General features: G+C 41.7%; 1 protein-coding gene across 2 annotated transcripts in view; it reads right to left on the bottom strand.

The window, feature by feature from the left end:
- Window positions 1-3093: 3093 nt before the first annotated feature.
- AP2B1 (adaptor related protein complex 2 subunit beta 1) overlaps window positions 3094-14158 on the bottom strand; it is an 84595-nt gene continuing 73530 nt past the window's right edge. For both annotated transcript variants that reach the window (XM_034420943.3, XM_034420944.3), the window contains 2 exons: window positions 4949-5103; window positions 3094-3748 (listed from right to left, as the gene is read on the bottom strand). In XM_034420943.3, the coding sequence (XP_034276834.1) occupies window positions 3674-3748; window positions 4949-5103 (230 nt within the window). In that variant the 3' untranslated portion in view covers window positions 3094-3673. The remainder of the gene's footprint in view (window positions 3749-4948; window positions 5104-14158) is intronic.

Here is a 14158-nt window from a genome sequence, read left to right as displayed (position 1 = left end):
GAATTGGCATTGAGCTCTGGCAGGAAGTCCTTTAAAACTAGGAGAAGCAGGAGTCTTCTATGACTTCACTTAGTCTTAGTACATCCAGAAGTAATTGGTAAGTCAGAGTAAATGGAGCTCTGCATGGAAGAGTCAGAGGATCTCTGCCTGGGACAACTTCCTTGAGGGCCAGGCACAAATCTTCATGACTTGGGATCCTGCAGCTTCAGAGTGTCACTGGCCTCTTTGCTATGAAACTAACAATCTTGAGCTAGCACTGCAACTTCGAATCCCTGAGTTACACAATGCCATCATGCCTTCTGGATCGTCTAATAGCAATAGCCCTTAAGACTTATATACTGCTTCACAGTGCTTTACAGCCCTCTCTAAGCAGTTTACAGAGTCAGCCTATTGCCCCCAACAATCTGGGTCCTCATTTTACCCACCTCGGAGGAAGGATGGAAGGCTGAGTCAACCTTGAGCCGCTCAGAATCGAACTCCTGGAGTGAGCAGTGAGTTAGCCCTGCAGTACTGCATTCTAACTGCTGCGCCATCACGGCTCTTGCCCAGCATATGGCAGTTGTACAATGACAACACAAACATATCTGTGGTTATTTTATTACAGGAATTAGGCTAAGCTGAAAGCAGGATGCTCAAGAACTCCCAGTTATTAAGAGGCAGATGACAAAGTGGTTATTATGGTTCTACTGATCTGTCAGCTAGGGGTATTGAATTTGGCTTGCCTATGCAGGTCACTGAAATCACAGCCTTTAGACTTTCCAAAGGAGATTCAAGATGCAGGCAAAGAGCCAATGAAGACATTTACGACCCAGTGGGACTTCTTGATTAAGCCATGAACCCCAAGATGTTCATGAAGGAACTAAGAGTTTGGAAATGCAGTCTGAGATATCTGACCGAAAAGAGCCAAGGTCTCGTGTGGTTATGAAGCAAGCATGATGGAATTGCAGGTAGTCCTTGATATACGACTGTAATTAAGCCCAGTAAGTCATTACACCGTAAGTCGAGGCAATGGCACTCATGTGACTGGAAAAATTATTTTCTGGCCTTTTTTTACAGTAGTCATTAAGTAAATGTGGTTGTTAATTTGAATGGGACTTTTGCTAGAAACTGGCAAAAAGCATCATGAATCATGGTCATTAAGCAAGGACTCCCTATAGGATCATAAGGACTTGCCCAGTGAAATATATATTTCTGATTTTGACAGGCATAGTTTGACCAGAATTTAAGAGTAAATTCTACTGAGTTGCCTATTATGTTCACAGATGAGTGATTCTTTAAATTCCAAATAAGAAAAGGACCAAAAGGTGCTTTTTCAAGAGGCAACTGGACTTTCTGGTTTTTCTTTGAAGATGTTTTGTTTCTCATCCAAGAAGCTTCTTCAGCTCTGACTGGATGGTGGGGAATGGAAGATTTATACTCATTGCAGATGGCTGGTCATTGTACATTGGGGAAACAAAACAACCACTTCATAAAAACATGGCACAACATAGGAGAATAAACCCATCAGGACAAGATTCAGCAGTCCACCTGCATTTAAAAGACAAAGGCCACTCTTTTGAAGACAGCAAAGTCCATGTTTTGGACAGAGAAGACCGCTGGTTTGAAAGAGGTGTCAAAGAGGCCATCTGTGTCAAAACAGCCCTCTCTCAACAGAGGGGGAGGGATAAGGCATCATCTCTTTCCAGTCTACAGTCCTTTCAACAGTTCCAAGAAGGCTCCACATCCATTTGCACTACACAGGTGACTCTGACAACACAGATAAACCTCCAGGTGGCCTCAAAGACTCTCTAAAAGAATGCAAATGACTAGCTGGCTGCAAGGAATATAAATCCTTCCATTCCCCACCATCCAGTCAGAGCTGAAGAAGTTTCTTGGGTGAGAAGTGAAATGTCTTCAAAGAAAAACAAGAAAGTCCAGTTGCCTCTTGAAAAAGCACCTTTGGGACAACCATGACCTGGATGATTGAGATTCTCCATCGACAAATAAGAAGAGGCTTTTCCACCAAACCCACAATGTTATCTTGGCCTAGTTCTATATACAAGTTTCAAAGGCAATGCAGCAGCCCACTGGAAAGTTTATGCATGCTCCTTGTGCGGGGGTAGGTGGATGGAGGAAACCGAAGTCTCCCGGGAATAGCCTGCACAATTGCAATGCAGGATTTACTCAGAGGATCTCCTAGACACCACATCTCCCAGATTGGGTGGGAAATAAAACAGCTACCAGAAAGAGGACAATGGAGATGGGGGCATAGGAGAAAAAAGGCAGACAAGCCAGGAGGCAGCTGACATGGAGGGAAAAGACCATCTTATCTTTCCTTAGACAGAACATGTTAGGGGGCTAACGGTGAGACCTGAATTCCACATAACGTGTTTCACAAACTTTAAGTTTGAAGGGCATAGATCCTTGCTAAAAGTTATACTGTGGTGAAATGAAGATGGTTGGAGTGGAGAGCCCATTTCAGCCACACTGGGGTATGGCTTGAATCTGGCACATTTATGTGGTGGCAGAAAAATATCACTGTTTCAAGTTTCCAGAGAGATTCCATTACAGAGATGGCAAAGAAGGGCACTGTAGGAGTTTGCCCAGTGAGATTGACATCCAGGTCAAGAGGAAACTGTAACTGGATTAAACTGCCAGGATAACCAAACTGCCTTTTCTGCTGCCTTTTTTCTTTTCCCAGTCTTGCTACCTACTATTCTTCTTTACTTCTAAAGCCACTGTCTTGGCTGCCATGTTTTCTTTTCAAAGAGACCACATATACACAAAGCTATCAGAACCCGCTGTTTAATCGGCAGCACAGGAAAAGAGAATATGGAGCTGTGGTGCTGACTGATGCATGCAGGGGCAGCAGTGCCTCTCAATTTTCATCCCTGGGAGCTCGAAGAGCAATAGATTGTCTCTTCAGCTACAAACCCTCAGGTGTCCACAGGATTAGGTTTAGTGAATGGGGGATTTTCAGTCTATAAGGAAGGGCAGGCAAGGAGAGGCCTTAAATAATAATAATAAACTAGAATTCGTACCAGGTAATCGAATTTCCCAAGGTTAAATCAATAAACCAGCATTGGTTTCCTTGCAAAAGTTGTACAACTAGTCTTGTTTCAATGCCCCTCCTTTATTCCTGCTTATTGTAGACAGCTGGTTCATTACAAAAATTAATCAGCAGTACGCAAATACAAAAGAATAATAAAGTGCAGTGTGTGTGTTTTCTCTCAGATGCCTCTGGCTAGGCAGAGTGTATGTGTGTGTGTGTGCATGTGCATTTATTAAAACGAAGAAGCATATTACAAAATATTAACCAGAGGCCGACAGTGGTTTAGAAAATGCAAAGCATTGGCACGAGATGAAGAAGCCACAGGAACAAACGAGACGGACATGGCACACAGGACTGCAAAAACAGCTGATGCGGAGTGGTTACAAAATTCTCACAGATGCTAAAAGTATCAAATGCAACATCCCCTACTGTTACCGGCACGTGGACACTACTTGCTACCTTGGTTTAACCTCAGCATCTGGAGCTGAGATCTCGGACACAACACAGAGCTGCTTTTCCCAGATCGAGGGAAGGAATGTTCTTGACCTACACCAACACACGGGCGATGGCAGTAGATGTGGAGTTTGCCCCCGCTCCGTTTCCCATGTGGTGAGGTGCTGGCAGTGGTGGTGGTTTGACAGATCAGTTTTTCAAAATGGCATCGTAGACTTGGTAGACGTACTGGGAGACTTCAGGGGCTCGGCACTTCAGAGACAGCTGTTGGAGAAAAGAGGGAAGGGGAATTATTTCAGGAGCCCCTGAGCAATACAACAATGGTGGACTGTTGTGGGGCAGAGCTAAAAACTTCATGAAGATAGCAAAAGTCCCTTCAATTCAACACCATGTCTGGCATTACTAATCAGAATTTAGATTTTCTTTGTGTAAAAAAAAAAAAAACTGGCCAGGAAAGCTTGCCCAACATGCTAAACCTCTGTGTGCTGCGTGGTTGATGTATTCTAATCAGACCATCACATTCAACAATAAAATCGCATATTTATCTGATTGCAGCATGTTCTGCCAGCACAACTGCCCTTCATTAACCTGGCTTGAGGATTGAGGGTGAAACCAGCCAATTTTCCTCTTATGTATAAGGGTTCAATCATTTCATGGAATAAATGAGAGGAAAGGGACTTGGTGCCTACCAGATGGAGTGAATTCCAAGCCTAATCAATTATTGCCAACCTGACCATGATAACAAAGACAAATAAATGTTGGAGACGTGCTCACTGGACAGGCCCAAAATTTGTCAGTCAGTGGATTCATTAAAGATGATTTTCTTTAATCAGGCAACAGCTTTAGTATTTTCATCTGTCCTCCAGATTTTCCAAAGGGATAATTTGAAATGCGGTTATGATATTTAACTGAACTTCTTGAAAAGAAGTAAGTCAGAACTTACGGCAGTTTGTTTAGCGACCGTTCAAAGTTAACCATGGCATTGAAAAAAAGTGACTGGTGACCATGTTTCACACTTATGACCATTGCAGCCTCCCCATGGTTAGGTGATCAAGATTCAGATGCTGGGCAACTGGCTTGTGCTTATGACAGCTTCAGTGTCCCAGGGCCATGTGATCATCTTCTGCGACCATCTGATGAGCAACGTCAATGGGGAAGCCAGATTCACTTAAGATCTGTGTTACTAACCTAACAACTGCAGTGATTCACTTAAAAGAACTGTGACAAGAAAGATTGTAAAATGGGACAAAACTCACGTAACAAATGCTTCACTTAGCAACCGAAATTTTGTGCTCAACTGTGATTGTAAATTGAGGACTACCTGTACTTCCTTTTAAGTTGTGAGCACCAGCTCAGTGATAGTTTCCCCAAGGAAATAGCAAGTTAAGACAGAAAGAAGAAAGGTGAGATTGAAACAAGAGCCTAGAAGTTCAGGGCATTGTTGCCTCAGCAACAGGACCTTACCGTATAGTTGGGATTGCCAGGCTGAATGCGTAGTTCGGCCAGTATCCAGATGCCATTGGTAAGCTTCAGTGACTGGTACAGCATGTCCTGGCCTTCCACATTTCTCTTGGCAATGGTATATATGTTGTTGTTCTGGAGCTTACTGGAAACAGTATCTAACAGAAGAAAGCAAGCCCCGTTAGATTTTGGAAACCTTCCAAGCATATCACCTGTCTTGAGATCATACCAAGCATATCACCTGTCTTGAGATCATACCAAGAGACAATCTAGAAAATTGTAACAGTATAAATTGCTATCACTGGAACATGCTTCCTTGCTTGCTGTGCCAGCGTTCTCTTCGTGCCAACTATTCGGGCCCACAATTCAACATTAGGGATAAGAATCCACTTGACAATCTACTTCCATTCTGTTTCTGACCCTTTGTCTCCCTCTGCCTGATAGATGAGCTGAACATGCAGTACCATGCAAGATGGCAGGGCTCTGGGGCTGGAACAATCTCCTAAGAAGAGACCCACTCGGGTTACAAAGGGCCCAGTTCTAAAGAGACTATCCCAGATTTGGGGCAAAAGATGAGCGGCCATTTTAATACTCCTTCCTTCTCTCTTTGTACGTGTGTTCATGGATAATTCAGCAATTGCATATTTATTAGCTGTTAGGGGCCAACAGCAGAAGAGAAGGTTGCCAGTGCCTGCTCTTTCAAAGCCTCTGTGGGAATCAGAGTACTGAGTAGGTGGGTCTCTGGTTTGCCTTCCTACCTTCTAAATTGTTCTGCTTTTGACCGGGTAACTAAGAAAAGGTGGGGGAGAGAGAGACACAAGTCCCTACTTATGAGGAGCTTAGAGTCAAGATCTTCAGGAGTTAACACTTGTCATCCTCACTTTCCAGGGCTTCCTTTCCATTCATATTTCTTCCTTAATTGCCAGAAGATTCCATACTGCGCAATATCCTCCCCAAATGCTGTATCATTAATGTAGAGCAAAGCTGGGAAATGCAGCAAATGTATCCATAAACCAACAGATGCCTTTGAACGAAACGCTTTCATTTTCTGTGTTCTCCTAATGTAAACAATTCAGAAGAAGCCTCCAAGTGGATCAGGTTAGTGCTGGATCCATTTGAGATCCTAGAATGGTTGACTTAAGGGGTCATGCTGAAGGGGTCATTACTCGCTCCCTCCCCCCCTCACACATATAGAAACATAAACATTCGATCTCTCTTTAACTGCATTCACAATTCAATGGGCTTGCTTTGCCTTTTTCTTGGTTGCTGTGGAAACTGAGACACCCAGGCAACTCATCTTTTCCAGGGATTGTGTCCTCTCTACCCCAATTTTTTTCTCTGAGAAATTCACCGTACAGAACAATCATCCCCTTTCCATGTAGCATTAACAGCTGCTCACCACCATGGAGATTTGAAAGCATGACTTCCCCTTGAGAATCCTGGGACAAAAACAGCCTATTTTATTCTATAAGTTTTTGGGGTGTGTTCATGTATCTTAAGCCACTCTGGATTCTTAGCAATTGCCTGACGAGTCCCTGCTGAGCCTATCTGGTGGAGCAGTTAAGGTAGCAAGCTGCAACATGGGAGACCAAAGATTCTAGTCCCCCGAGCCTCATAGCCAGTTGGGTGACCTTGGGCCAGTCACTCTCTCAGCCCGAGGAAAAAGGCAATGGCAAACCACTTCTGAAATCTTGCCAAGAAAACTGCAAGGACAGTCCAGCAAGACAAAAAGCTGACTTGAAGACACCAAAATAAATACATAAATAATTTTTTTAAAAAAAACTCTGTAATCACTTACATACTGTCCTTACAAATATTAATTCTCCAAACTTATTTTAAAAAATCATATATTTTATAAACTAAGATCTGGTTTGCATTCTGAAGGATTCCAAAACAGCACAATACAATTGGGTTAATTTCCATGGTCACAAACAACTTGGAGCCCAAATACAAATTTTGATTCAGAATCCAAATGTCCATGTAATCCTTCTGACTGTCCCTGGAAATTAACTATAGTCTAGATTCTCTTTGACAGAACTGGGTGAAAAGTGCAGGAAAAGTAGTCCCATCTGAGGGGATAAGGAATGCCAAATTTCAAATAAATAGGTTCAGGGACTTTAAGACACACAAACACAAAACACCTTCAACTTTTATGTTTATTTTCAGACTTTTTCTTCAGACTCAGGAATTTCCAGCAAAATAGCTGCCTCTGCAATGATCAAACCTGCTGTTTCAGAGGAGGATATACATGAGGGCTGTCCAAGAGAGGCTTTGATAATTTGAGCATGTTCCCTTTTTTGTGGCAATTAATATTAAAATGACATGGAGATTAGAAGTGGCTCTAGTTAAGAAGCCGGCAAGGTTTCAGGAGAGTTAATGAGCTGGGTTTGGGGGAACAACGGATATAGATATGGGAAGAGAGGAGAGTAAATCTTTTTAACAGGAGAATCATGACTGAAGCCAGTCAAGTTGGATGCACATTGACCTAAGAGTAATTGTAAGCTCTTTGGCGCAGGGGATGCATTCTCTTTACCCCCACATTGTGCATTTAATACATTAATTAGTTTCTTTTTTTAAAAAAAACTGGTAAGGGTCTCCTTTGCGGAACATAATCATTCCCTTTCCTTCAAAGGTGTCAATGTCAGTCAGCCAGCCTTTCCTCCCTTTCCCTCCCAGTCCTCCCATGCCAAGGCTGATGTCAGCTTCTCAGGGAATGAGCCAGGTTGCTAGGCAACATTGCCCAGCAGTGCCTGACACGTGAGGTAGACCGGCATGGGCATGTGACGGGCTTGCCTTTATAAATGGGACCCTGTGCAGAGTGGCAGCACAACCTTAGCACCAAATGGGGCAAATCATTTGGCAAAGATTCCTGGAGAGGCACGGAACTTGAAAGGAACACCCCTCCCCATTTGCTATTGGTTTACCCCAAGAAAGCTTGGTTGCTGTTAAAAATACTTTGGATTCCATCAGAGCATCCCTTTATGATGATCTTTTGGAGGAGGAAACAAAAACCTGCAGTCAAAAGTTAGCCCAGGCAGTGGCAGTCCCTCCAGAAATAACACTCTCCAAAACTTTTTTTCCTTTTTAAAGAAGTGTTAAGCATCTGAATTGATGCACCTCCATTTCAGATGGTTCAGTTGATGCCAGAAGACAGAAATTTATCTTGCATTGAATATATTGAGCATACATTTCAGGGGATTATACTGAACCTAAGTGAACTGCCGTTAGAGCCAAAGACTTGGATAGATGGTTCTAATCTAGGCTGACTAATAGGGAACTCATTTGACCTCAAAAAACCATGGTACTGCTACAGGTAATACCATACCTTATACCAGGGGTGTCCAGCCTTGGCAAGACCACAAAAGATGATTGGGGAGGAGACAGCATGAGGGGCCCCAACATTTTCCTTAAATTTGATCACGGAACATGAACTGCTGCCGTACAAGCCTATCCATTATTCCACACTGGCTTTGTGGTGGGATGTAGTCTGGATTCCCATGAGGGAGGGGCTGAATCCCAGAGGACAAAGAAATCGCTGACTTCAGATGGTTTGATTGGCGGGAAGAGAGTTAAGACGGCTCCTCCCTAGCAATTCTCAGGGTTTATCTTTAGCGATGCAAGTTGTTGCCTTAGTCTGGCAAGAATTCTGTCCAGAGGGGAGGAACAATAAAGGAAACTGTTCAAAAGTAATTCTACGTGTTTTTCTTGGTTCTTGGGGCCTGACAGGCATTAATCATATACAGTTTACGACATTATACCTAGGAGGCCTAGGTACATTGCGACTGTTTGTGTTTGTTCCACTCGCAAGGGGGGCTGCCAACCTTTTTCAGGCTCTTCCAAACAACATAATAAGAACAGCCCTAACAAAGCTTTCTCTAAACCCATCCCTTCCCTCTTGCAGCTCTCATTATGATGGCATTTAAATACAGCCTTGACTACCCTAATTCCTGCTCAGCAGAATTATTCTGACATGTGCGAGAGAACACCCCCAGCCTGCTATCATCGGAAAGGCACTGGCTTTGTGATCAGAGACTTAATTGCTACGCTTATGCCTTTCTGACACTCTGAACTTAAGTTACTGCAGGAGGGTGACCTTGCAACTAAGGATGGGGGTGGCAGCAGATTAGGAGAGAAGGCAAGCCCCAAGCACACAAGGAATCTGACATCGAGAGTGTACCTTGGCTTAGTCGGACACAAGCCTGCGATTGTGCGAAACACCTACTTTAGAAACGGCATGCCTGCTTTTCTTTTGTAGTGATAATTGGGCGTTGGAACATTTTAGAAAGGGGGCAAGGAAAGTGGTTGGTGATGTGTATTTGTGTGGGGGGAGAGGGGGCAATGGCTGTTAGAAATAGCAACACTGCAACAGCAAGCTGAGAAACAAATGGAATTTTATTCCACGGAAACCAGATTCCACCCTTGTAACTCGTTGCCTGAAGGAAACCTCAATGCGCTGACTTACTTTGATTTGAAGACATTTTGAGCACAAGCAAACTTTCTGCCATCCTGAAAAGCTTACCGTATATCAAATTGATTTTCTTCCTCTAAAATATTTTTGATTATAAAAGATTGTACAACTTAGTTGAGGCCATAGTAGACATTTTGTGGAAACACTGCAATATAGTAACTAAACATAGACTCTGAGCTACTGAGCCTTATGGATAAAATTAGTATTGTTGCTAATTAAATCCTTGTCTTCTGCTGAAAATAAGCTCAGCTAACTGAATCATCAACTGAACTAGTATCTTTCTCCTACTTTCCTTATCGTCCTAATATTGGTTTTCCAATTTTAAGATTTAGATTACAACAGCCTACCTATTTCTATGGACTTTGTCAAATAGGTCAGGCCAATTTCTAGCAATATTGCACAAGGAACATGACCAATGCTAAGGAATGAAGGAATGTTTAGTTCAATAGCTGGATAGATACAGTATTATCACACCAGATGTAAAGTACCACCCACATGGTTTAAGATAGCAATCCCCTAGCAGGAAATAAATCTATAGTATAGAGATTTATTTCATACCAGCAGATTGCTACCTTAATGCTACAGGCGGATTTAGTAGCTTCGGTGACTCTTGATGCAAGAGACTGATGTAAATTGGAATATAAGCTCCACGTAAAGTCATCTTTGCCAACAAAATCAAAAGGGGAGAGGTGACTTTAAGAGTAATATACAGCAGAGGTTGAGGCAGATGTGCTCTGCAGGTATGAGTGTAAGGAATTAAGAAAATGCATGGGCATGGTTGCAGCAAATAAACATGTGTAGGCACAATACCAGATAATGAGCATCCTATATTGGAAGGCATTCCTCTAGTTACTAGGAAAGAAATGCAGGTTTGTAAAATAGTGAAGCCTGAGTGCATTAATACTTTATTACATAGTATTACTTTTTACACTCAGCTGCCAGTTTGTTTTGAATTTTATCTTTAGTGTTGTATATTTTAAGGTTTGATATTGTGGTTTAAATTGTTTTCACCATCCATATGAAACAAAATAAATAGGACTTCCAAGGAAGGTATGGTGAATTGAAGATGACTCTGCGAAAGCAGAACTAACAACTGTGGCAAAGACCAAGGAACCAGTGAATACACCGGCTCTTGGAACCTCTCTGGGTAAGAAGATGACGGGAGATTGCACACATGCACTCCAGGTGGCTGTTCCTGTTGATGGTTTTCTGTGGGTTTGAACACCTGGAGGCAATGGGATTAGGCATATTGCTCACTGAAGGACACTAAGTTTGCAAACTTCACATTTTAATCACTTGGAAATTACCCTTTAATTACTTCTAAACTATTAGAGACCTTTGAAACAACTACTCTGAAAACACTGGGTGAGCCTGCCAATTCTGAATGAAAGAAAACATTAATTCTAAGAATTTAAAGAATCTGAATTAAACAGCAACAAGCTAAATACAATGTTGATCTTAGAAACGAACTGGAAGATTTCAATTTGTTTTTCAATTGAATTGTACAGATTATATGTTATACTAAAGGTGGGGGAAAATCTGAAGTGATTTATTTTGGTCTGATTCTTTTTTTTTTACATCTCAAAAAACTGGCATTTTAACAGGGGTGTGTAGATTTTTTAATATTCACTGTACATTACCTCTGGTAACCCTTTAAAGACTTTCTGCTGATACCAAGACTGAAAAGATGTTTTATGGATTTGTTTAAAGATAACTGATGCTAAATGTGATTAGGAGATAAATGGCTGTAACTTTAGAGGGGGTGAAGAGTCACCAAAATTGTTTATACAGTTGGAAAGTTGGAAGTCACCTGTTTATATATTTATTCTTTTATTATATTCCTACTTTTCTCCTTCTCTTTTATCTGGCACTTTTTATTCCTTCTTTCTATTCTCTTGTCCTTAAGTTTAGTTTGCATTAGATTTTACTATTATAATAAAAATTCTTAAACATTCACCCACAAATAAATGTGGCCAGTCTCTCTTTCTCTTGATTTCATAGAAACAGTCAGGAGGACGATAAGTAGGGCATAGTTTATTGCCAACATTTGCAGGCAACATAAACTGAAAGTCTACACTAGAGCACCACTGAATGCATAACTTTGGAATCAAATTGACTATATAGTAGGAAACAGAATATGAATAAACGTAATTCAGTCAGTCAGGATTTTTCAGATGCAGACTGTGCAACAGACCATGAATTGATGATGTCAAGTACATAGATTAAACTTCAAAAATTAGTCAAGTGAATATGTTAGCCATATTTTATCTTGAAGTCATACAATCAGATACAAAGATTAATGTAAGGAACGTATTCAATTACACTTTCATGTGGGGAAAAAAACTTGAGAAGTTAGATAAGAAAACAAAAATGATACACAAACAGATGGTGTATCCCTAGTTGGCTGGGGAATTCAGAGCTGAAGTCCACACATCTTGAAAGTTGCCACGTTTGAAAAGACATGATCTTGATCTAGAACAGAGCTGTCAAACTTGCATCGTCACGTGACATATCGGGACTTTTCCCCCCTTTGCTAAACTGGGTGTGGGCAGGACCAGCGCATGACGCATCTGGCTTGTGGGCCGCGAGTTTGACAGCCCTGATCTAGAACCTGCATTTGCACAGTTCCTCATCTGAATCTTGATTTGACTAGATCAGTTTGGGTAATTCCAATCTTGTTGTAGGACAACTTTTGGATCCTGTGATTGAAAACTTTCCAGCGTTTCAAAGGCTGTACACAGCCACGTTCCCCGATAATGAGCTTCCTCGCCCATAACAAAAAAAGTGGTGGGAAGTGAAGCCTTTCAAAAGTGAGCTATCATTGGGGAAGTGACAGCGTGTGTGGGAATCTGCCAGTCTCACTCGGTTTGTGACGAACGTGAAAAATGGGTCATGTGTAATAAGCAAGATTTTATTTCATTAGATTGGCTTCCCCCATCTCCCGAGCTGATGTTTTGCTCTCACAGCAATTAGAGAGGTTTTCTGGGCTGCCTTTCCCTCCTGCGCCCCCCCCCCCCAACTTGCTGGAGTCTGAAGATTGGGGCTGCCAAGATTTGCAGGAGAAAGACAGAGGCAGCAATATTGCCAGCTAGATGTGTACTACTCTGCTGGGAGCAATGAGGTTGGCAAGAAAATCTACAGAAGCTCAGCTGATGATTTCCTAAGAAAAGGAACTTGTAATGAAGAGGTGGGCAACAGGAGGCTCCTCGGAGGTGTGCAAGATTCTGAATCCCCTAATATCCTTCCCCTCCCCTCCCAATTGGTATTGTAGATAAATGCCATTTTAAAGCAGAAAATATTTGAAAACTACCACAAAAGGGTATTTTTTTATAGTTAAAAGAATTCACCAAAACATTGCACAAAAACCCAGGAAGAAAAAATAGAACTCAAGGCCTGCTCAGTATGGGACATACTCTCACCTGTTATGCATTATTGGCACCAAATGGCTGCTCGCATCTGTTATAACAATGGGGAACATTCTCTCTCTCTTTTCCTGTAAGGGTTTCAAGCATGCATTGCCTGGAGTGGAATCTCTCTGGCATTCTAATTCTCTGAGTTCCAATAATAATGTAGCCCCATGCAAGCAGAGGAAGATGCTTGGAGGAGGCCTCAAGGCTGTTGATGCATGATTGTTTTAAAGATTAAAAATGTCTTGACAATACTACCTATTTCCACATAAAACATAGGTTTGCTTTGTGAGGGCCAAGCCCACTCATTGCCCCAGATTACACAGAATTTCAGGCAAACTTTCCTATCAGCAATATAACATAATTTAAATACATTTGTGTTACCCAAAAGTCTGACAGATAAAATAACCTCATTCCTTTATTAATATGCACTTTATATTAGTGGCTTTTGGTCAAGCACATTTGATGTTTTGAAAATATGATGGGGGAGCTCTAGCAAAGGGGTCCCTCATTCACAATTTTTTTTTACTACAGGGACATAACTGGTTGCAAAGCCCAATTTATGGAAATAGCACTTGTCTCCTCATAAAACCTTCTATTTCCAGAAGATATTGTGTATTCTGCTTATTCTTTCTCCTTCTGTCTAGTCAGATGGATGTACTTACAAATAAAGTGCTGTGCTATAGCTCCATTTTTTATTTTCTGAAAAAGTGTTCCTATCTTATTCTCTCATAAATTGCATCTCCACTGCATGCCTTTCTCTGCCCTTCCACTCCCACTCAAACCCAGGGTGGCTTAGCAGTAGAGAATAGACAACAGAGGCTCAGTGTGAACAGAAATCATTCCACAGGGCTGGTGCTGCAATGGTACAACCGCCATTCCTGCCATCAGCTCCCCTCATTTCCCTGGAGTAGGGAACAATTAACAGCTTTTTCTGAAAACAGCTGATCAGTTGAGCTAATTTTCGTTGAAAGAGGTGGACCAATAAGCAACTACATGCCAGGAGATATAGATCAATATCAACAGATTGAATTGCATATCAAAACCTACATAAAGCCAATGGAGGACATGCAACGCTGATGTTATACGTTCTGATAGCTACAATGTGTCAGTCAATGATCAGCTGCATTTTGTATTAATTGCACGTTTCTCAGCTATTTTAGAATGCATTACGATTTAGGCAGGTAGCAATGGGGACATGTATTACTGAGTGTAGTAAGATCATTATGGTCCAAATAAAAATGCAATTGATGAAGAAACTAGGTGAAGATTCTCTTGGCCACTGCCTTCAATTACTCATTCTACTCCTACAGTGCCTAGGATGTTATCCAAGTCACA

The sequence above is a fragment of the Pantherophis guttatus genome, chromosome 1 (assembly GCF_059756535.1).
Source record: "Pantherophis guttatus breed Tessera chromosome 1, ASM5975653v1, whole genome shotgun sequence".
In the NCBI taxonomy this organism is placed as follows: Eukaryota; Metazoa; Chordata; class Lepidosauria; order Squamata; family Colubridae; genus Pantherophis; species Pantherophis guttatus.
This window is presented reverse-complemented; position numbering and strand designations above follow the sequence as displayed.